The sequence below is a fragment of the Ascaphus truei genome, chromosome 4 (assembly GCF_040206685.1).
Source record: "Ascaphus truei isolate aAscTru1 chromosome 4, aAscTru1.hap1, whole genome shotgun sequence".
In the NCBI taxonomy this organism is placed as follows: Eukaryota; Metazoa; Chordata; class Amphibia; order Anura; family Ascaphidae; genus Ascaphus; species Ascaphus truei.
Genome location: NC_134486.1, coordinates 213,821,147 through 213,845,718, shown reverse-complemented (window position 1 = coordinate 213,845,718; position 24,572 = coordinate 213,821,147). Strand labels below are relative to the sequence as shown.

At 46.5% G+C, this 24,572-nt stretch overlaps 1 protein-coding gene across 2 annotated transcripts in view; it reads right to left on the bottom strand.

The window, feature by feature from the left end:
• Positions 1-23,156, bottom strand: part of CEP170 (centrosomal protein 170) — a 233,486-nt gene extending 210,330 nt beyond the window's left edge. Inside the window, exons 1-3 of one of the 2 annotated variants that reach the window (XM_075596838.1) lie at positions 22,880-23,156; positions 6,422-6,501; positions 4,560-4,705 (exon numbers count right to left, since the gene is read on the bottom strand). In XM_075596838.1, coding sequence (XP_075452953.1) covers positions 4,560-4,664 — 105 coding nt within the window. In that variant the 5' untranslated portion in view covers positions 4,665-4,705; positions 6,422-6,501; positions 22,880-23,156. The remainder of the gene's footprint in view (positions 1-4,559; positions 4,706-6,421; positions 6,502-22,879) is intronic. The other variant, XM_075596837.1, reaches the window with a different exon arrangement.
• Positions 23,157-24,572: the final 1,416 nt, after the last annotated feature.

Sequence of the window (24,572 nt, the reverse complement as noted above, 5' to 3'; positions counted from 1 at the left end):
ACTGTGCACGCAATGTCTTGTATATAATGTATACCCTGTTCATTTATGTAACTGTACTTGTAACCTTGTATTATTTGTTTTACTCTTTGCCCAGGACATACTTGAAAACGAGAGGTAACTCTCAATGTATTACTTCCTGGAAAAATATTTTATAAATAAAATAAATAAACCCCCCTCCCAGTAGCAATGGCACCCCCTTCGCAGCCACTGGCCCTCCTGTACCAACGGCCCCCACACCATAGCAACCACAGCCCCACACAGCAACCACCACCACCCCCCCCCCTTCGCAGCCAACGGCCCTCCCTAAGCCACTGTCCCCACCAACCCTCCCTGCGCCACTGGCCCACCGCCCCTTGCTAAGCAACCGGCCCACCCCTCCCCCGCAGCCACCGTGCCTGACCTGAGACCATCCAGGTAAGTCTGATTTTTATTTGTATTGGGGGTGTATTTTTATATGTATTGGGGGGGGGTTGGGGTGTATTTTTATATGTATTGGGGAGGGGGAGTTTATTTTTACATTTATTGGGGGGTGGGGGTGGATTTTTATATGAATTGGGGGGTGGGGGTGGATTCGTATATGTATTGAGGGGGTGGGGGTGTATTTTTATATGTATTGGGGTGTGTATTTTTCTATGTATTGGGGGGGGGGGGTGGGGGTGTAAAACAGATTGCATTGTAATGTTTTTTTTTCCGTATTACAATAAGAAAAAAACAGTTAAGTAAAAGTTGCGCGCGAAAAAAATTTTTTACGAGGTAGGTGCGCTATGGGTTTGCCTGCTCCTTTCATTTGTCCTGTGCCCTATGATTCTGTTGGCGGCCCTCCACCCTGGGTCAGACAGTGATGAAAGTCCAGCACTCCCACCTTCTCTGGGGATCCACCCGTGGCAGCCGTCCACAATGGAGTTTGCATGAAAGGAAGGACACAATCCTTTGCAGAAGATACTTCCTCACAGTACACCAAAAACTCCGCAATCCTCCTTTAGTCTGTGATGGTCACCCTACGCGTTTCGTTCTAAACAGAACTTCCTCGGGGGTCATATACTATCTGCAAAGGCTTGAGTCCTTCCTTCCCGGCAAACTCCATTGTGGCGGCTGCCACAGGTGGATCCACAGAGAAGGAGGGAGTGCTGGACTTTCATCACTATCTGATCCAGATTGGTCCCAATGCTTGCACCCAAATTATGTTTGTGAGTTTATTACTTTTTTAAATTATATTTTGTCAAAAAGCTATCTGCACTATTTCCTGTGGCCTCTATTTTTCATGTCATGGGATTCTCCTCCCCACGTTCCTGACGGACATCTAAACATCATCCGAGGTGGTCACTCCTAATAACCACAGGGCTTGTATTGCTCATAGTAAATGTGAGTGAATTATACATATATTTTTAGTGATTTTATTGTCATCAGTCTGTTGCACTGTATGTGTATTTTTCTCTCCCGTTTTTTAAATACCCATGGATGTGAGTGTGCGCCTGACTCTCAGCTCTCATTAGGCACGTTCTATAGTGCCGGGCGCGTGCTACGCCGTGCGCGCGCGCGGATTTTTAGTTGCCTGACGTCAGTCAGTCTTTCTATACAAGGGCCGAGCGCGCGCACGGCAGGGAGAGTGGAGCCGACAGACAGTGGCGAAGATGAGGAAAATCATCTTTTCGCGCCGCTGCCCACGCTCAAATGTATGTATGTGTGTATGACAAAAGCAGGACATAAAGTCCAATCATGGTGCAACAGAAATATTTCGCAGGTATATCATATAATAAGTCCCATATGTAACGGATATCAGTAGTCTTGATCCTGGGTATACAAGTATAAATGAAACTGCTCCATTTTATTTGATAGAAGAAATTACATGGGTTGTCATCCAAATCTATAGTTCATAAACACGTGACCGCCAATAATAATGGCTTATATCATAGAGTGGGATTTATAGGGTACTAGGGGGACACAAATACCAATGGCAGACGGTCCCCTTTTAACCAACCACACTCAGATAAGGTCACAGAAAATATAGATGACACAGTCAAAAGCCAGCCAAGTAATACCACAGCACACTCACTGTTTGTATAGAGTGAAAACGAACAGCAGGAACTCTGTATAAGCGTGCATCCAGCTTGATTGAAGATCAGGAAAAAACAGCCTTTGGGGAGGAAAGTGGAGCACAGCGCAGGGACAAATAGCAGGAACCAGCACACCATAGGTTCAAAAACTACTTTATTAAGCGACTAGGGGAGACACCATAAAAGGAGCAACCACCCACTCTGACGCGTCACAGTGGGTGGTTGCTCCTTTTATGGTGTCTCCTCTAGTCGCTCAATAAAGTAGTTTTTTAACCTATGGTGTGCTGGTTCCTGCTATTTGTCCCTGCGCTGTGCCCCACTTTCCTCCCCAGAGGCTGTTTTTTCCTTATGTATGTATGTATGTATGTGTGTATGTGTATGTATGCGTGTGTGTGTGTGTGTGTGTGTGTCTGCACAAGTCTAATACATTTTTTCTTTTACTAATTTTTTTTTAATAAATAATAAATTACACATACTCACGAAAAGCATGCGGCACGTGCACACGCGTTTGCATAGGCACGCACGGCCGCATGCTGTATATAACAGCCCTTAGTCTTATGGACCTGGATTGAATCCATCCTAGGAGTAGCACCGATCAAAGGTGTATTTATATATTTGTTTTCTTCCTTTTCACCATCACCAGTGTGTTCACTTGGTTTTATTTTTTAAACGGTATTTGCGCTTGATCCTGGTGTCCTCATTCCAAGTGTTTGTTCCTACCTACTCAAACCTCATATAATCAATTGTATGATAACTCAATGTTCCTTCTGCTGGAATATATATGTTTTATAATCTTTGTCTGTCACTAGTTCTTAGCACCACACATTTTTCTGCACTGTCGCCTTGGCTAATGTGAGTGTTCATGACTCAACTATCAGAAAAAGACTGACCAAGAATGGTGTTCATGGAAGGATAGCCAGGAGGAAACCACTGTTATCTAAAAAGAATATTGCTGCCCATCTGACATTCACCAAAAAGAACATAGATGATCCACAAGACTTCTGAAACAATGTTCTCTAGACAGATGAGGCAAAGGTATAACTTTTTGGCCTCAATGAGAAACGTTATGTTTGGCGAAAACCAAATACTGTATTCGAACAGAAGAACCTTATCCCAACCGTCAAGCATGGTGGTGGGAGTGTGATGGTCTGGAGATGTGTTGCAGCCTAGTGGCCTGGACGGCTTGCCATCATTGACACAACCATGAATTCTACATGTACCAGAAGATTTTAGAGGAGAATGTCAGGCCATCCGTTTGTGAGCTGAAGTTGAAGAAAAGGTGGATCATACAGCAAGACAATGATCTTAAACATACAAGCAGATCTACAAAAGAACTGCTGAAGATGTAGAAATTCCGCGTTTTAGAATGGCTTAGTCAAAGTCCGGAAACTCCATCGAAAAGTTGTGGCAGGACCTGAAGCGAGCTGTCCATGCAAGGAAGCCCTCAAATGTCACTGAGTTGAAGCAATTCTGTAACGAGGAATGGGCCAGAATTCCTCAAAACCGATGTGAGAAAATGACCAGCAGTTACAGGAAACACTTAGTTGAAGTCATTGCTGCTCAAGGGGGTGCCACCAGGTACTGAATCTAAATGTTCACACACTTTTTCATACATGTATATTGAATGTTGAATCATTTGTGGATAAATAAATGTTGAAAGATTATCGTGTTTTTGTGTCAGGTTATCTTTATCTATAATTAGGACCAAGATTAAGATCTAATAACATTTTAGTTTTGAAATATGTGAAAATCCAAAGGGGTTCACAAACTTTGTCTTGCCACTGTATATATTTTCTTGAGCACTTACAGTTAAAATGCAGAACCTTAGCTGTCAGAATTAAAGTGTCAGGCAGCTTTATATGTAATTCACAAGCGTCCACCCACCTGTCATACTAACTTATATAACCTTTATGCTACCCAGTCATGTTAAACATTAATGAACAGCTCATTGCATGTACTTTCAGATTTTTTTAAACTTCACCAAAGCCGTTTTATTCCCCAGTATTCCATCGCAACTGTTCAGAAGTCTAATAAATTACTTCAAAATGTACAATATTAAACAGGCACTTAATAATTATTAAATTCTACAAACTACTTGCTACTTGTCTGAATGTCGTATCACTGGTGGCTTACTGGGAGAAAGAGGAGAAGGAGAAGGAGGAGAAGAAGAAGGAGAAGAAGAGTGCTCTCTACATCTTGCTGTTCCATTAAAGGGTATCACAGCCTAAACAGATCTAAATAACTATTTTTTAATTACGTTTGTAAATAAATTAAACATCAGTTATGCTTTCCTGCACATAAACCTTTGTTCAGTGTTTTGTGCCCTAAGCAAAATGTATTTTATTTTGCATAATGAATATGGAAATGATGTGTACTGTCAATTAGAAGTGCTGTCTGAATGTATCAAAATGAGATAAAATGTTGGCAGGCTTGAAAAAAAGAAAAATACAGTGAACTAAAGCCTTGTTACATGATAGATCTTCATGAAAGGGTTGATGAAATTACCTGCAACATCAGCTCACAGTCATCTCTTCCAACGAAAATCATTTCTCGTGGCAGCCGGTGGCGCGTGCCTCCACTGCTCACTAAAAACCAGGAAGTTAAGCTCATTTTCTGCTTAGCTTCTTAATCCTTGACACATCTACGTCATCCTGGGGGGAAAAGCAAATAAACATACTGTTCGGTTTCGTTGGTTAAAACTGCAGACCAAGCAATACCCTACATGTGTTTATTTTTTTTTTTATATATAAAACAGTTCTGTACTATTACAAAATACTTGCAGCTTTTTTTATTTATTTATTTTTTTAACCACTCCAAAGGACATTTTAAATGTATTATAAATTATTTTCTGTTCCTATAGCAACCATTTACAAAGTCACAGCCCAATCCTCTTCTGAAACAGGCTCTGGCACACTCCTTTTTTAGCCCTGCCCTCTCTCAAGCAATGCACCAATTGTATCTAGTGACTGCCTGTCCTACAGAACTTTGCATCTTTGGTGCTCTTCTGCTGCACTGACAGTCACAGGAGAACGGATCGATCGGCAACTTAGCTTATTACTTATCATTGTGTAGATTGTATTAAAGGGGGAAAATTTAAATTTAAAATAAAACGACAGCTTGCACTGCTGCTTTAACCAGTTAGTATAGAAGCCATCTAGAAAGCATACCGTTCAGCAGTTAGACATTAAAAGGGACAGATCACGCCTTTAGGCATAAATTCACTTAGCCACACATCTTACTTACCATTTTATTGTTTATTTAGTACATTGAGATTTGTTTAATACGGTTTCAAATTTATCTGGAATGCTCAGATGTTTGGATCCACAATGCCTAAAATATTTATTTATTTATTTACTCCAAAGCTGTTCAGAATTATTGTAGTGAACTACCATTTAGAAATGCAATTATAATATTTATTAGCAGGGGAAAATGTTTTTTCAACCCTGTAAGTGCTCCATGCTTGTGGATATGTGACAGGAGGTAGTAACTCAAGGTTACTTATTCTTTAGGAAGGATGGCTCAAAGAGAGGAGGAGGGGTGTTTTATATGGTTGATTCCTTAACATTTATGTTACTAAATATTTCCTGAAGCCCACCGTCTTTTGAAAATGTAGTTGGCAAGATTTACCTCGCTTTTTCGAAGCCTATCATTACTGTTGGCACCTATCACCCCCTTCCATAAAACCCACTACAATTCCGTGACAGTCTATGACAATTGGTCGTGGACAGTTTGCGGTGACCAAATGACCACCAGCGCTTCACCGGGCAACTCACCATACTGCCGGCAACTCTCGCAGCCGGCCGTTTTGCCGCCAAGGTAAGTGCCTAACCTCCTTACCCTAAGCCCTTACCAAAAAAAACCCTTCCCTAAGCACTTACCCTAAAACCCATTACCCCAACACTCCATATATTAACCCCTTACCCCAACTGGTAAAACCCCTTAAATTAAGCCCCAACCCTAACCACTAAAACCCCTTAATAACCCCATATCCTAACCACTAAAATCCCTAAAGTTAACCCCCTACCATGACTGCTAAAACCCCTAAAATCAACCCCTTACCCTAACCAATATAATTTACCTTAGAAGTGACCAGCAGCGGAGATTCCAGTGCGTATCGGCTGCAGCAGAGGGTCCCCCTGCAGCCGAACACCAGCGGTCATTTGGTTGCGGCAAAACGGCACTATGTGATGGGTCTCATTTTCTTGCCAATATTTATTATTTGAATAGGAATAGTGAGCTATTGGTTCTTGGTGACTTAAACCTCAATTGGCTTGACCCTAAAAACAACTAAATCTGTGCACAATTCAAATTACTAAATTGAACTCAACCAATTTCTCAACCAAATTTAAAATCCTGTAACCACTCACTGATAGACTGGACCTTATCCTCCTGCTTCAACAGAATCCAGCCCTTCTGAAATGTTAACCCATCCTGTTTCTATGTTGATCTAGAAAGAGAGCATAACCTGGGGGTTATCACCTATGGCCCCGTAAAAGTGAAAAGATGTATAGTTTAGAAGAATGTAGACAATACCTAGATCATGGGTTGTCAGACTCAAAGAAAACCTTACATTCTTGAAATATTCCCAATGCATCACAGAGAGGTTACGAACAGGTTACCACTTAGTTTGAGGGCTTAATAAAATATGAAGATACCATGGGCCTGACAGAAATTTGTAAGAACAAATAAATATATATAACCGTTGTGATTAGATGAGTCAAATGATGCTAAACATTTCATGTTTCTCCTTCAAAAATAGACGATATGTGGTCATAGTTTATGTTGAAACAAGAATGTTAAAGTACACAGGGGCAACAGTAACGATGGTGTCCATCTATGCATTATGGAAACAAAATTATGAAGTCTTTTAAAAATGTCAACCAAGTGGCTGAGTGGTGGCAGGGGTGGGCTAATGTTGTTTCAATGGGAGAAGAAGGGTATATAGGTCTTTCCAAAGAGTTATGAAATCAGAATTCAGCAGAGGTGTGTTTTGGGATCAAACACGCAAGTTTTCATCTTTTCTACGCCAGCGACCTCTCTGGGATGACCCTATGGCAACCTATGGTTACTGTGGTAACATATAGGTATGATTGAATGTTTATCTTAATATTTTAAGAAACTGTCTGGATTTACTGTAAATGTATGATCTTGTAATAATCATTTTTCTGTAATCTAAGCACTGTCTTTTTGTATATTAAAGTCAACCTTTAAAAGTAATTGTAAGGAATCAGGGAACACGTCCCCTGCGGCGTGTTCCTTCCTTACCTGCTGCATCTCAGTCCTCCGCTCTGTTTACAGAGCGCACACGCAGCTCTTCTACCCGTACCACAGAGTTTGGCTCCACCCCCCGGTCGCGTCTCGCGGGCGGCGCACACGTGATGTCGTGCACCGCTCCCCAGCTGCAAGCAAGTACACGTACACCTGTCTCCTGTGCCTTGCAGCCAATCTCTGCCTCCGCGGAGGCCGCACCTCTGCTCCGCCTCTCAATCCCAGTCATGCATCTCTCCTATTTAAACCCTGCTCTTTCACTTCCTCATTGCTGAGCATAACCTATGTAGCTTTGTGTTCCTGCATTCTGTTTTGCCTTACCTTGTTGCTTTCTCTCCAGTTACTTTCACGTGTACCGACCCGGCTTGACTATTGGACCCTCTCTCAGGATAACGACCCCGGCTTGCCTCTGACCAACCGCACCTCTCCATTCATGACCACGGCTTTTGGACACGCTACTACTCTCCCGTCTCCAACCCCAGACCACGGCACAATCCATTCTACTGGCTCCGCCCCCAGACCCAGGCAAGTATCTGGACTAACCCGATCTCTCCAACCCAGACCCGGCTACGCTGACTATCCACCCTCCAGGCGTCCCTCCGCTGCTGTGGGTGCGCAGTTTCGTACTTTCCCACCTCAGTACTGTGGTCCCGCCTTATTCATGGTGAGCGCAAGCGTTACAGTAATACTTTGGCCTCCGATTGAACTCTTGCACACTTTGTATAAAGTAAATTACATTTTCGTACACATTTTGCTATAACAGATGTGTGAGTTCATAATTTTTCTTTAATAAACAGGTATCATTAGACTGAAAATTACATATTTTATATTTATTTTGGTGATGGCAGCGGATATAAGTCACGTGCTCACAAGTGTGCTGTCAGATGGTATATTGGGACGAATTGAGGGGAGATTGTTCATTTGAGGGAGCTTTGCGGAAGGTGAAAAATGGGTCAGCTAGATAGCTGTATGTGCCGTACATGACTGTAAACAATAATATTATGAGCCCTGTAGCTATCAAGAAACTTCCATTATAAAAAATGAGGATGTCATTTTGTCTGATCATTCAGCCATTGCCAAAATATTCAATTAATATTATGTGGGGTGTGCTACTTCCTTATTATCGAGACGGAAACATGACCTTAATCTGGAATCCCAGACAGCACTTCTATATCAGTAGAGAAGGAGAAAAACTGGAAGAGCACTACTGTAGGTATCAAAAAAGTAGAAAGGAGGGTGCGTATCCCATAAAAATATTATTTATTGGTCATGGAAAAACAGGGCAATGGAGAGCCCTACCAACGTTTCACGCTTCACAGAGCGCTTTCTCAAGGTATGGTGTGTCTGATTTCAAAAAAATGTTTTACACAACACCAAATAAAAAACAATTTGATATCAGACACACCAAAGGCACACTACATTTCTTCACTTATCTCCTCACAAATGTTTTAAGGAAAATTAAATAAAACTAAAAAAATGTATTTGTTCACATGTGCTCTAAAGTATTAATAGTAGACATAATAAATGTTAAGTTTTAAATAAACCTTGGTGTGCATCATTAAAGTGCTTCTTTTTAAGAGACTGGCTGCTAACATCAGCCTTCCCTCTAACCTTAAAAATAGATTTCAGTTCAGCACTCAGACTGCACCCAGTACCAAATTGGTACTTAGGTTAATATATATATTATATATTCAACACTGTTGATTATTTGTTATATTAGAGAGCGGTACATTCTCCTTTGGTGGTTTTTGTGTACCTTTTAGCGTTCCATTAAATCTTTCCACCAATCCGTCAGTCTGTGGATGGTAGACCGATGTCCGAACAGACTTGACCTCTAGTCATTTTAAAACATCCTGCATCAGTTTAGCCATAAAATTTGTACCTTGGTCTGTCAACATAACCTGGGGAACTCCAACCCATGAGAACAGCTCCAACAATTTGTTAGCTACTTGCTTCGCCGTTGCTGTCCTCAGGGGGAACACTTCAGGATATCTTGTTGCATAGTCAACTATTACGAGAATGAACCTGTGTCCTTTCTCAGAAGGTTCTAGAGGTCCTACCAAGTCTACTCCAATCCTCTCAAAGGGAACGGACACCAAGGGTAGGGGAACCAAGGGAGCTGGTTTTTGTCCCTTCGGACTAGTTAGCTGGCATTCAGGACATGCCGCACATAACTTAGCAATATCACTATGCATCCCTGGCCAATAGAATCGGGATGAAATACGGTCCAAGGTTTTATCCCTACCAAGGTGACCACCCCAAGGGACAGTATGGGCTAGGGTGAATACAGATTTAACAAACGCCTTGGGAACCAATATTTGTCTGGTGACCTCCCCTGTTTGTGTCTGCCTATTCACCCTATACAGGATATCATTTGATAATTCAAAATGGGGAAATACTATCACCCCCTGTGCATTCAATATCCGTTCATCAATTGTTACCACTTTATCATATTGTCTGGCAAGGACTGGGTCTTCCCTTTGCCTCTGGGGAAAATCAGAGAGGTATAGCTCTGGTAAATTCCCAGGATATATATCTCCCTCTTTTTGGCCATTCCCAGCCATCACTTGTGACTCTTGGCTATTAGTATGGCCACCTTGAGTCCCAGATTTCTGCAACCAGTCCTGTCTGTCATAGCGTCTTTGCCTCCGAGACTTTGCAACCCGGTGTCTACTGGGGAATATGTCTGCCAAGAAGGGGAACAGTTTACCAGGTTTCTCCTGAGAGACTGAAGCCATTAGGTTTGAAAAGAAAGGCCAGTCACGGCCAAGCAAAATGGGGGCACGGAGCCAAGGAGCGACTCCTACTTCGATCCTGGCCTCCTGCCCTTTTACCTGTAGCAGGATTTTGGCCGTCAGATACCATTTTACATCGCTGTGTATACACTCTATAGTCCATGGGGAGTCAAAGGAAAGCACGTCAGGTGGTAACAGTTTCTGGAAGACCAGCATTTTTCCAGAGCTTGAATCTACAAGAGCCTGAACGGTTTTACCCCCAATCTGGGCTGGAAGTAGCCAGGGCTTGCAACTTTTTGTCTGGGAAGGCCGAGTCCTGCTGAAGGAACAATCCATCTATGGACAGTCCACCTGACGGTGACCTTGTTCTCCGCAGGCCGAACAGGAAAAGGATTCCCTTGCTGGAGGGTGCCGTGGATATCGCTCCGTTGGATCGGATACTGGAGACCAGGCATCTGTTGGGTCCTGTGTGCGACGTTCTCTGAAGTTCCTCTTATTTGGAAGTAGATGAGGGTCTCGGCGGTGCCCAGCGTTTGGACCTCTCCCTTGTTGGAAGCACTGCTCCTTTCGTGGCACTTGGCGGTTGCGTATGGAGGAGCCGTAGTTTCCCCATTGGTCCGGTCTCCCTCTTTGGGCGTCCGCAAGCGCCGGTAAAGCCGAATCCGTCGGGTCCAAGACACTCGCCTGGTCCTCAGCCCCAAGGAAGTTCTCAACGAGTCGGACAGCCAAAGCTAGGGTATTAGCAGCATGGCGTTTTACCCAAGAGCGTGCGGAAGGGGTTATTACTTGTAGGAATTGTTCCAACTCAACTTGTTCAAGAACAGTTTCCTTAGTGTGTTGCTCAGGTTGTATCCAGCGGGTACACAAGTCCAATAACCGCTGGGCTAGGACTCGGGGTCTCATCTTAGAGGTGTACTTCAGGTTCCGGAACTGCTGCCGATAGGTCTCTGGGGTCATACCTAAGCGATCCAGCATGGTGGCTTTTACTTGTTTGTAATCCATTGCCTGGTCCGCTGGGAGGCCCTGATATGCGGCCTGGGCTTCCCCTATAAGGAGAGGGGCCAAAGCGATTGCCCAGCGGTCTGCAGACCAGCCCTGGGCTTCGGCAACCCTTTCAAACGTCAGTAGAAAAGCCTCTGGATCCTCGTTCGGAGTCATTTTCCTCAGGAGGACCAGGGTTTGTTCGGGGTTCTTGGGCCTGCTCCTGCATTAAGAGTCCATGCTGTTTGGTCTGCTCCTGCATTAACAGTCCCTGCTGTCTGGTCTGCTCGCACAGAAACTCTTTTAAAAAAATTCCATTTTATTTTTTGTGTGTGTGGCCCTTCAACTGCAGGGGTCTCAACATCCCACTTCTGACACCATATGTTGCAGGGTACACGCAACCACACGTGGGTTTCTTGCAAAGGCTTATTTATTGAGCCTTAAAAAAATACAGCACACAAAAACAAAAACAGCTTCTTTTCAGCATAAAAAACAGAAATTAAGTCCTGAGCGTAACAATATACAAACAGTTCATAAAAATGTATTCTGAAGACAGACCTTACAGCAGTAATCTTACTTCAGGGTTTCAGTACTCTCTCTTGATCAGCCAGCCTGCATGTGTGTACAGCCTGGGGGTTTTAAAACACATTGATGAGGCAGCTGGGATCAGACTAATCAACTCAGCTGAAAGTTAACCTCCTCACTGCTGCATTACACATAAGTCTGCCAGGCATAGGGCTGGTGACGTTTATTCACCCTGTCACAAGCTCCCCAAACTAAAGCTAAAACATTCCCCTTAGGAGATATCATTAGATGATATTTCACTCTGTTTTTTTGTTTGCCTTCCTCTGGATCAATATACTGTAAATACAAAAATAGGATAAGTAGCTGTCGTCTAAATTTAGCATAGGTTGAATTTGATGGACTTATGTCTTTTTTCAACTTCATCTACTATAGCACGGCACCCCAAACTCACCATGGCAAACTTTATACGCTCTACAACTCAATAAGTCACTTTGTACTCCAATGCAACTACAACACACATCACTGCGAAATGCTCAAATCACTACATTGGTCATCATTTGAGTCTAGGTGCAAAGTTCATCTTTCCTGTCTTGCCTTCAAATACTTTCTGGGTGAGATACCCGTCTATCTGAACAAGCTCCTCACCCCTACCACATGCAGCACATATAATCTGAGATCTGACACCAAAAGACTGTTCATGATCCCATGGTTCAACAAAGTATCCGGCCGCTCCTTTTTCTCTTACTGTGGACCCCAAAACTGGAACATTCTACCGGAGACTCTCACAGCCACCACCAGTCTAAGTTCTTTCAAAACTAAAGCTGTCTCACATTTTAATCTGGTTTGTAACTGTTACTTACACCTATAATATATATTATCTTTAACTGTGCATGCAATGTCTTGTATATAATGCATACCCTGTTCACTTAATATAACTATGTACTTGTAGCCATGTATTTGTCATCATAACTATGCCCAGGACATAATTGAAAACAAGAAGTAACTCTCAATGTATTACTTCCTGGTAAAACATTTTATAAATAAAATAAATACGTAGGGCCTGACCAACTGCAATCTAAGGCCTCAGCTGTAGTGGAAGCTCCCACTTCCGCACACCTTGGCGCAGCGCACACTTGCAGCAGGAGAGATTTCCTGACCAGGATACAGAAGCAACAGGGAGGCCTGTTGGGGTGGGTGTAGGGAGGCGCGGCCGTGACATCAGAGAGCTGGTTCGCCCCGCATCAGTCCCACCCACACACACCCGCCCCGCATCAGTCCCACCCACACACACCCGCCCCGCATCAGTCCCACCCACACACACCCGCCCCGCATCAGTCCCACCCACACACACCCCGCATCAGCCCCACACATACACCCCGCATCAGTCCCACCCACCCTGCATCAGTCCCCCCCACCCCACATCAGTCCCACCCACCTCCCCACACCCCGCATCAGTCCCACCCACACACGCCCCGCATCAGTTCCACCCACACACACGCCCCGCATCAGTCACACCCACACACGCCCCGCATCAGTCCCACACACACACGCCCCGCATCAGTCCCACCCACACAAACACACGCCCCGCATCAGTCCCACCCACACCCACGCCCCGCACACTGTCCCACCCACACACACGCCCCGCATCAGTCCCACCCACACACACGCCCCGCATCAGTCCCACACACCCACGTCCCGCATCAGTCCCACACACACACACCCCGCATCAGACACACACGCGTCTCGCATCAGACACACACGCACCCCGAATCAGTCCCACACATGCCCCACATCAGTTCCACCCACACACACACGCCCCAAATCAGTCCCACACATGCCCCGCATCAGTCCCACACATGCCCCTCATCAGTCCCCCACACACACACGCCCCACATCAGATCAGTCCCACATACGCCCCGCATCAGGTCACACACACACCCTGCATCAGTCCCACACACACGCCCCGCATCAGTCCCACACACACGCCCCGCATCAGTCCCACACACACGCCCCGCATCAGTCCCAGACACACGCCCCGCATCAGTCGCACACACACGCCCCGCATCAGTCCCACACACACGCCCCGCATCAGTCCCACACACACGCCCCGCATCAGTCCCACACACACGCCCCGCATCAGTCCCACACACACGCCCCGCATCAGTTCCACACACACGCCCCGCATCAGTCCCACACACACGCCCCGCATCAGTCCCACACACACGCCCCGCATCAGTCCCACACACGCCCCGCATCAGTCCCACACACGCCCCGCATCAGTCCCACACACACGCCCCGCATCAGTCCCACACACGCCCCGCATCAGTCCCACACACACGCCCCGCATCAGTCCCACACACACGCCCCGCATCAGTCCCACACACGCCCCACATCAGTCCCACACACGCCCCGCATCAGTCCCACACACGCCCCGCATCAGTCCCACACACGCCCCGCATCAGTCCCACCCACACACACGCCCCGCATCAGTCCCACACCCACGTCCCGCATCAGTCCCACACACACACGCCCCGCATCAGACACACACGCGCCTCGCATCAGACACACACGCACCCCGAATCAGTCCCACACATGCCCCACATCAGTTCCACCCACACACACACCCCGCACACACACACGCCCCAAATCAGTCCCACACATGCCCCGCATCAGTCCCACACATGCCCCACATCAGCCCCGCATCAGTCCCCCACACACACACGCCCCACATCAGATCAGTCCCACATACGCCCCGCATCAGGTCACACACACACCCTTTTTTAAAACCAGAGACAGCACATAAAACACAGACAAAGCTCAGTTTTAGCACATCCAGTGAAAATCATACACGGTACAGTGCCTAAATATATATGTATAAATATCTATTAAGTAAAATGGTTTTTTAGTTTGACATTTTTGGCCAAAATTGTTGTAAGCCCCTGAGCCAACGTCACGGCAGACCACAATTCAGGGGTCCCTAACGCTAATATAAATTCTTAATAACCTGTGTAATAACAGGAAGAATGATTTATAGTAAATCTGTCAATATTAGTTGCAAAGTTCTAAGTCTGATTGAAGCCTTGAAGCCTTTATTAACCTGTACATTACCAGGAAAGGCACTCTGTATTAGAGATGTCACAACCATCCTGCAAGCAAACAAGTTCCCCTGTGTGGAAGATGCTATGGAATGAGCCCTTAACCATTTAAATGTGGGAGGGGGTGAGCTTAAATTAAGTAGGAGGTTGCCAACCTCCAATCAGCCAGGACTAGCTGAAACACAATTGTAAAATATACTGGACACCTAACAAGCTCCTACTGAACCCCCAAAATAACCACAACATATATATAACACACACGCCCCGCATCAGTCCCACACACACGCCCCGCATCAGTCCCACACACACGCCCCGCATCAGTCCCACACACACGCCCCGCATCAGTCCCACACACACGCCCCGCATCAGTCCCACACACACGCCCCGCATCAGTCCCACACACACGCCCCGCATCAGTCCCACACACACGCCCCGCATCAGTCCCACACACACGTCCCGCATCAGTCCCACACACACGTCCCGCATCAGTCACACACACACGCCCCGCATCAGTCCCACGCACACGCCCGCATCAGTCCCACGCACCCTGCATCAGTCCCACACACCCTGCATCAGTCCCACGCACACACCCCACATCAGTCCCACACACACTGTGACGGTGAAGGAGTAACCAGGCTCACTAATAAAGGTTAAGCCCACTTAGTTACCCCTGATCCGTGGTTGGAGGTCCTAGAGTGTCAGCTCTTGGACTTGGATGTCGGAAATGCATTGCTGTGACTGTGTGCAAATTATGTGACATTAAAGATTTTTCTGTGTTTTGCCTTTCTCAGGGTGCTGGCACCAGGAGATTTCTAGGCTGTAAGTTTCAGGGTGGGTTTGCTGGAGAAAGTCTTTACAGGATGTGTCTATGTATCAGAGTTCCAAAGTTACAGGATACCCCAACGATGTATCCGTGGATCAAGTAAGATTCTCAGATATAACAAAGCACATTGCTCCGTGCAAACTCCTACCCTGAAAACGTTCTTGCGACTCAACGCCAGGATTCCTGCTGCAACATGACCCAGACCAGGTAAACGGGGCATGAAGGGGTTAATGTATACCTGCAATACAGGGGGTCCCTAGTATAAGAAGTGATGCCCAGGTACCCTGAGCTTAGAATAGGGGTTATGCGGATGCTCCAGCTATATGATAAAGCTGTGAGTGTTTTTTGTGTGTGTGGAAGTTTAAAGTCATTTCTATAGTGCGGCAGGGATGAGGGTAGTAAGTGTAGGCAGTATACCCCCTTATTCCATCCCTGACCCCAGAACGGGGACTTACACATTTTTACCACACAAGATACAGCGAACAGTATATTTTATTAAAGAGTTATGTTTAATACGTATATGTACTGATAACCTGTCAATGAACTGTGGGATTTCCGAGTCCTGGGTTCCGAGGGACCAAATGGCTACTAAGCTTGGTGCCTATGGGTCTGTGCGGAGTCCGGAATTGAAAGAAGCAGGGGTGCCAAGGTGTTAGAACAGGAGGAGTAATGCAGTTATACTTGAGTACCTCCGTTCTGGGCTAACAAAGGGCTATCCGGCAACCATTTGCCCTTCCCCAGACTCTGCAGAGCCTGGACAGCGGGTGGGCTCGATATGCTAAGAGGCAGAAGTGCCAAGTTGGCGCATGGCCCTTAGCAGAATCCAAATCGGTGCCCAACCGGCTTTAGAATATCGGCAAATCAGTGATTGGCTGGCAGGAGAATTCCCACACGCCGATTGGTTGTAGTGATTTCTGAATGGGACTCTGAAACCCATAAGAAACCTTGCAGCCAATCAGGAGAGGAGATTCCAAGCGCCAAACCATCAGCGGCAAAAATTCAAAGATGCTTTGTACTGAATAGACGCGAGACGGTTTCCAAGATTTTGACTCAGATTTTATAAGTCAATCTTTTTGAGAACGTAGTGGTTGCGGCTGGGATTGCATGCCGAATTGCGTTCCAGGACTTTCGTGAGTACCTCCCAGTCATTGGAAAGGGCCCCTACAGAGGTCGTTTGTGACAATTTTGTTTAAAGGAAGATATTCTTTGTTAGCCCATTCCCAGTAAGTGTGTTAACTGTGTAAATTGTGGTACATTGTACTGTATGTCTTTTCCTGAAATAAATTACAATTTATTTTACCTCCTTGTTTTGCTCAATCATATGATCCCACTATAAAAAGGTGTTGATAAACCTGGTCTCCCGTGACACACACACACACCGCATCAGTCCCACACACACACACTGCATCAGTCACACACACACCGCATCAGTCTCACACGCGCACACACACACCCAGAATCAGTCTCACACGCACAGACACACCCCCCGCATCATTCCCACACAAACACACACACACCCGGCTCATTCCCACACACACACACACACACACATAACCTTTTGTAGCGGTTTGTCCTTAGTATGTAACTCGGTTTACTTAATTATCAAATCTCTGTACCACACTCTGGAATATGTAGGCGATGTACAAATAAACAATAATAATTTAATATTTTTCACATTTATGTTTATAGCCCTTAAGGATTAAAAAAAAAAATCTAAAAACTAATATAAAGTTAATTTATTAAGAGTAAAAAAAAATCTATTTTTGCTTCAAGTAGACAAAGTTACCCTGTACGTACTTTTTCAAGAATGTGAAACAGAATATTGCACATTCATAGAAGCAAGAAAAATAGAAGGAGCACAGCAAATCAAGAGAACTGGAGGCAGTAGATCAAAAAAATAAATAAAAAAAAATTTGTAGCACAAAGCCGGTAAAAGAGGAATCTCTGACGCGTTTCCAGCCGTAGCTGGCGATTTATCAGAGTCTTTGATAAAGCGGCAGCTACGGCGGGAAACACGTCAGAGATTCCTCTTTTACCGGCTTTGTGCTACAATAAATTTTGATACCTTTTTTTGATCTACTTCCTCCTGTTCTCTCACCATTGTTTGGAGATTTGTTTCTCTAACCAAGTGGTGCGCAAACTTCTTGAGCTGTACCCCCCTGCCCGGGAGCCACAGCATTAATGACCCCCCCCCCCCCGTCCGTCCAATGACTCAGCGTCAAATTACGTCGTGGGTCATGTGACGTCACCCCGCGTTGCCAGAGAGCAAGTGAGTTACAGAGGCCTCACGCCTCTGATTAATTTAAATCACTTTAATTTAATTTAAATGCAGTGGGGAAGAGTGCAGGGCCCCTGTAACCGCCTGCACCCCCCCTAGAAATTCTCCCACCCCCCATGGGCGCACCGCTGCTCTAACCCTTTATTGCACATTCATGTTTCCGAAGGAAAATTATTACTCTTACTTAAATTGCTGAACTGAATACTTATACGGAGTACCACAATACACTTACAGCCCCATATGCCTTTTCTCCTTACGGAAAATAGCACCTACCTACAGACTACTGCCATGCCTAAATGAATACCCATTTCATTTTAAATCACACTTGAATTCCAATAGGGGAGACATTCTTTAGTGGGAGATTCTTTGTATTTGTAGTACAGAATTTGTTTCAAGGGTTTATATTCTCTTAACAGGAGAGGCTTACATTTTTGTTTAACTATACTTTGTGTTAACTTTCACAAGAGATTCCCACACTATAGCTTTAAACTACTGTACCTGGAACCCCCCAAAATTGTCTTAACAAGAAATTATTTAGCCTCTCCATGAAGAAGCTATTTCTGGTTACCAATAAAACATGTTGTGAGGGCTACTAAATTATAGCTGCATAAACCACTTTGTAAAAATGTGCCTAGGTGCAAAAACAAAGGGCAAAAAACAGCACTAATTTTACCCATCAAAAGAACTAGAATTGTTCTTGCTTTGATAAATCTGATGCATTTTGTTGGCTCCAGTTTTGCAGCAGGGAGATTTTGATACATAACCCCATAATGGTCTAGATCAGCGTTTCCCAAATGGTGGGTCGCGACCCGGCACCGGGCCACGGCACCAAAATTGCCGGGTCGCAGCGAGGCTGGCCGCGCGGTGTCTCCCGTCCACCCCGCTCAAGTTAAAAAAAAATGGCGGCGATTCCCCCCGCGGTCCCGCGCACTTATGCAGGGCAAGCAGGGCCCGCTCCCTTCCTCCCCCCCCCCGCTCCCTTCCTCCCCCCCCCGCTCCCTTCCTCCCCCCCCGCTCCCTTCCTCCCCCCCCCGCTCCCTTCCTCCCCCCCGCTCCCTTCCTCCCCCCCGCTCCCAACGTGGGACGGAGGAAGAAGTACCAGATCCTCTGCGGCCCGCACGTTACATGGGGGAGGGTGGAAGTACAAGCTCCTACTGCGGCCCGCTTCCCCCCGCGGCCAGCTTCCCGAGCTCATCTCCCGTGGCACCCCCTCCCGAGCCCACCTCCCGTGCCCCCAAGCCCACCTCCCGTCCCGGGCAGCAGGGGATATCGGGGGCAGCAGGGGAAAGCGTCCGGCGGCAAGGGAAGTCACCCCACCCAGTCCCTCCTCTCCCACCCAAGTGTCCCTGGCCCCCTCCCTCTCACCCACCCAAGTGTCCCTGGCCCCCTCCCTCTCACCCACCCAAGTGTCCCTGGCCCCCTCCCTCTCACCCACCCAAGTGTCCCTGGCCCCCTCCCTCCTCTCCCCCCCAAGTGTCCCTGGCCCCCTCTCTCCCCCAAGTGTCCCTGGCCCCCTCCCTCCTCTCCCACCCAAGTGTCCCTGGCCCCCTCCCTCCTCTCCCACCCAAGTGTCCCTGGCCCCCTCCCTCCTCTCCCACCCAAGTGTCCCTGGCCCCCTCCCTCCTCTCCCACCCAAGTGTCCCTGGCCCCCTCCCTCCTCTCCCACCCAAGTGTCCCTGGCCCCCTCCCTCCTCTCCCACCCAAGAGTCCCTGGCCCCCTCCCTCCTCTCCCACCCAAGTGTCCCTGGCCCCCTCCCTCCTCTCCCTCCTCTCCCACCCAAGTGTCCCTGGCCCCCTCCCTCCTCTCCCACCCAAGTGTCCCTGGCCCCCTCCCTCCTCTCCCACCCAAGTGTCCCTGGCCCCCTCCCTCCTCTCCCACCCAAGAGTCCCTGGCCCCCTCCCTCCTCTCCCACCCAAGTGTCCCTGGCCCCCTCCCTCCTCTCCCTCCTCTCCCACCCAAGTGTCCCTGGCCCCCTCCCTCCTCTCCCACCCAAGTGTCCCTGGCCCCCTCCCTCCTCTCCCACCCAAGTGTCCCTGGCCCCCTCCCTCCTCTCCCACCCAAGTGTCCCTGCCCCCCCCCCCTCTCCCACCCAAGTGTCCCTGGCCCCCCCTCCAGTCACTCACATCCGTCGTTGCCTGTAATTCACTGTTTGTGTCTGTGTGCGTATAAGGGAGAGCGAGTGTGTGTGTGTGTGTGTGTGTGTGTGTGTGTGTGTGTGTAGCAGTGTCTCTGTGTGTGTAGTAGTGTCTCTGTGTGTGTAGCAGTGTGTGTGTAGCAGTGTCTGTGTGGCTGCGTGTGTGTCAGTGGCTGGGTGTGTGTGTCAGTGGCTGCGTGTGTGTATCAGTGGCTCTGTGTGTGTATCAGTGTGTGTGTCAGTGGCTGCGTGTGTCAGTGGCTGTGTGTGTGTGTATCAGTGGCTGTGTGTGTGTGTGTGTGTGTGTGTGTATCAGTGGCTGTGTGTGTATCAGTGGCTGTGTGTGTGTCTGTGTGTGTATCAGTGGCTGTGTGTGTGTGTGTGTGTGTGTGTGTGTGTGTGTGTGTGTGTGTGTGTGTGTGTGTGTGTGTGTGTGTGTGTATATCAGTGGCTGTGTGTGTGTCTGTGCAGGCCCTATAGGCCAGTATAGGCGATAAAATTTTTAGTGGGTCACGAAAAAGAAGTTAAAAAATAACCGGGTCACGGAAAAAAAAGTTTGGGAAACCCTGGTCTAGATTTAATTTAGGCTGATAAACGAATAATTGGTGTTATCAGTGTTAAGCCAATTTTATTTAAATCGACCTATACACTCAAGAGATATCGCCAGTGGTAAAGCTGGTGCTTTTTACTGTGGCAGCAGTTATTTTTAACACAACATGTGCAAATAGGTATGAAAACTGGTAAGAGGCGCCAAACTGCTTCTTCACTAGACTACAAGAGTCTCAAAAACTAGTAACCCAAGTGGTGAGCTAATCATTGTAAACCCATCAGGAAGCTTCTAAAAGCGTAATTTTCACACATACGGATGAAATGCTTACAGGCATACCCCGGTTTAAGGACACTCACTTTAAGAACACTCGCGAGTAAGTACATCGCCCAATAGGCAAACAGCAGCTGACACATGCGCCTGGCAGCACATCCTGCACAGTAATACCGGCTCCCTACCTGTACCGAAGCTGTGCGCAAACGGGGAGACTCTAGAGCCTGTTACAAATGCGTTATTTAGATCAGTTATGCACGTATATGACGATTGCAGTACAGTACATGCATCGATAAGTGGGGAAAAGGGAGTGCTTCATTTTAAGTACATTTTCACTTTACATACATGCTCCGGTCCCATTGCGTACGTTAATGCGGGGTATGCCTGTATTGTGTTTTGCCAGATGTTTGCTATATGTATATATGCCTTTAAATTCATTGGCAGCCTGAAGCATATAAGGAAGGGTTTAAATAATCTTCTACCATAGGGTTTTGTAGAAATCCTATTTCAGAACCTTAGGATAGAAAGGGGCCATTTCTCCTACCCCTCACAATTGCATGGATAACGCTGCGTCAGAGTTATCTTTTATTTGTATCTCTAGGGCTACGTTACGCATTTTTTGCATATGCAAAAATCTGTATTAATGTTAACACGGCAGATAATTCTAAATTATCGCCACAATTTTACATAGCTACTGTATATCGACTTTGTGAATCTAGCCCAATATATATATTTTAGTCATTTGTGAACTTCACCGAGTTTTAAAGCTAAACAGTATGTTTTTAAAATTCATAACAGTTATACAAGTAAAAAGACTATACCATCATTACCAATGAATTGTTGTACATCTGCTTTTAGGGAAATAATATGTCCTATTTTCAACAAACACTTTTAATAAACACATCTGTAACATTTGGGAATACTCGAGTATTACATTTTGCAAGTATTCAAAGAGATGCTCAGTGCATAATATAAAACCCAAGAGTCATTTTAAAACATGTGAATTACAATAATATTATATAATATTTATATTTATTTCTCTAAATGAATGCAACTGAACACCAATAATGCTTAAGACCCCATCCCCCTATCACTTGTATTCCTCACTTGAAAGAACCATTAGCATCCGGTCAGAGCAGGGGATGAGATCACAGCACAGTACTGCCTTTAAGCTGTCATCTTTCTGCTCCTGCTCAAATCAGAGGAGCAGCCAGGGCAAACAAGCTTTCGGGATGCAACCCCCAAAGCGAAAATGAGGTCTCTTCAAATATCCGTTAGAAACATATTCAGCTCATGGACCCAGAAACCACTGTTTTTTAATTAAATTAAAGCATGCAAGATTTGTATTGACAAGTAAGAAATTACCTAATGCCAACTAAACTTGACTTAAATGATATTCTCGACGGTCTTTTACAGATTAAAAAAATAACATGTAAAGTATATAACAAGACAATACATTAGACAAAGAAATATAAATACACCCACCATATTGCAAGCTCTGCATCTAATTTGCCCTTTAAAATTAAATGGAGGTTTATTCCCTTGGTTGCTAAAGAGTCCTGAAATAAATTGTAACCCCACTTCTAGTTAAGACATGGTTTAAGAAATTGTGAAAAGGTACTGGAATACAAAGAACAGATTTTAAAAAAAAGTACTAAAAACAGCTAAAGATGGTGACATAACCAAATAAAACTGCTGCCACCTAGAAAACCAGTAACAGCTATAATTGTTTTCCTACTGCTCCAGGAAAATGCTAAAAAAAAGCTTCCAGGCTATAGACTATCACATCTTAGGTTGCCCCACCTCTACCAGAGGGATATACTGTAACTAATGTACTGTTCTGATAAACACATACAGTACATATAATATAATTACGGGGGGGGGGGTTGTATACACACATAATACAGTTTATAACCTGCTCCATGAGAGATTTCACACATATAATATATATATATATATATATATATATATATATATATATATATATATATTATATCACAAAGCAATATCGTGTCAATACGAAATATGACCCTTTGTGACTAAACATCTATTTCAGACGGGCCCATCTCCTCGGTGTGGTGTGGTCAGACTGGGGGTGTACAGATCCGGTGATTATAAGAGGGGCCGGCAGCATGCACCTCCCCCCACATCCAGTCATCACTCACCCCCGGGTACCGGGCTCTGCTCCTCCCGACTTCAGCTCTGATTGTTCTGCCCCACCCTCTTTCTTTCTCTATCGATGATAATTTGTATTATTATGTATAGTTATTAATAACACTGATCACAGCGCTCGTCTTCTCGCTGTCGGTGTGATGGGTGGCTGCCTCGGCCCTTCTGGTCGTCGCCGTGTTCGAGTTCCCCGGTGGTTGCTCGGCAATAACGTTATTTCCCAGCAGCACCCCGCGGGTAACGGCACGGAGGAGAGGGGCGGGAGGACGCGCTGTGCGCATGCGCAGAGTCACAGACACCCTGCAGCCAACTGTGAGGATTTGACCCCTTGCAAGTACAGTAGTGGTGTCTGATATCATTGTGGTAGCTCATGCTAGAAAAGCACTAGTTTCCAACCCATTTACACTGCCCAGCCCCCCCCCCCCCCCTCCTAAAAAAAATGTTTATTTGTATTGGGGTCACCAATTTTACAATGTTTGTGGGTTTGGCCCCCAACAAAAATCTAATTTGAAAGAATTATATTTTTAGCTGCTAAGAGTCGCTGGTATCTCCCTGGACATTGAAATAGCCATTCAAAAGGAACCCGCAATTGATTACGTTGTGGCTTCCTATAGTCCTGCAGGACCCACGAGATTTGGTGGCCATTTTGATCTCCCCATAGGGGGCAGGAACACAGGTAACTACTGCAGTAATCGTGGCCACTGTGGGCCTCCAGAGCAAAATATATATAGCCCTGAAGGACCCCCTGGTTCGAATACTGTCGAATACTGTTAAAACACACATACAAATGAAACAAAACAAGTAGGCTGTGTATCTGCAACTATATTGTTCATCAAGCCCATATACTTATTAATTAAATACTTATTGTATTAATTCCCTGTACTGTATTGTTTATTTTGTAAAACATTGAGTACACTGTGGGCGTAGGGTGACCAGACGTCCCGGTTTTGCCGGGACAGTCCCGTTTTTTCCAGTGCTGTTCTGGATGCCGGTCCGTCCCGGAATTGTCCCAGGTTTTCTCTCTGGTCTCGTTTTTTTAGATGTGGTGGGGTGCAGAAGTCAGCCGTCGGGGGCGGCAGTGAGGAGGATGCGGTAGCCCGGCCGGTGAGTATTTTCTTAATGCCATGGGTTGGGCTTCTTACTACAACATGCCGGGCTGCAGGGGATTGGATGAAGGTAGGAGGATGCCAGGGCTTTGTAAAAAAAAAAGCAGTCGCAGGGTCCGCCGCCTGGCCGCCCGCTCTCCCCGGCTTTCACTTCACCGGCACTCTGGCCCTCCCTCCGGCACCCCGGCCCTCTCCCCGGCTCTCCCTCCCTCTGGCACCCGGTCCCTGGCTCTCCCTCCCCCAGCACTCCGGCCCTCCCTCCGGCTCCCCGGCTCTCCCTCCCCCCCGGCACCCGGTCCCTGGCTCTCCCTCCCTCCGGAATCTGGTCCCCTGCTCTCCCTCCAGCACCCGGTCCCCGACTCTCCCTCTGGCACCCCAGCCGCTCAATAGCAGTGTGGCACTTCTGGTGCCTGCTGCTAGTGAATGCGTGCCACAGACTTCCGCCTCCACCGAATCCGCAGCCTCCTACCAGAACCCGCAGCTACCTCTGCCGAACCCGCAGCCGCCTGAGGTAGTCATATGGGGGGAGAGAGGGAGATGGGAGATGTAGGGGGGGGGAGACATGGGAGATGCAGGGGGGAGG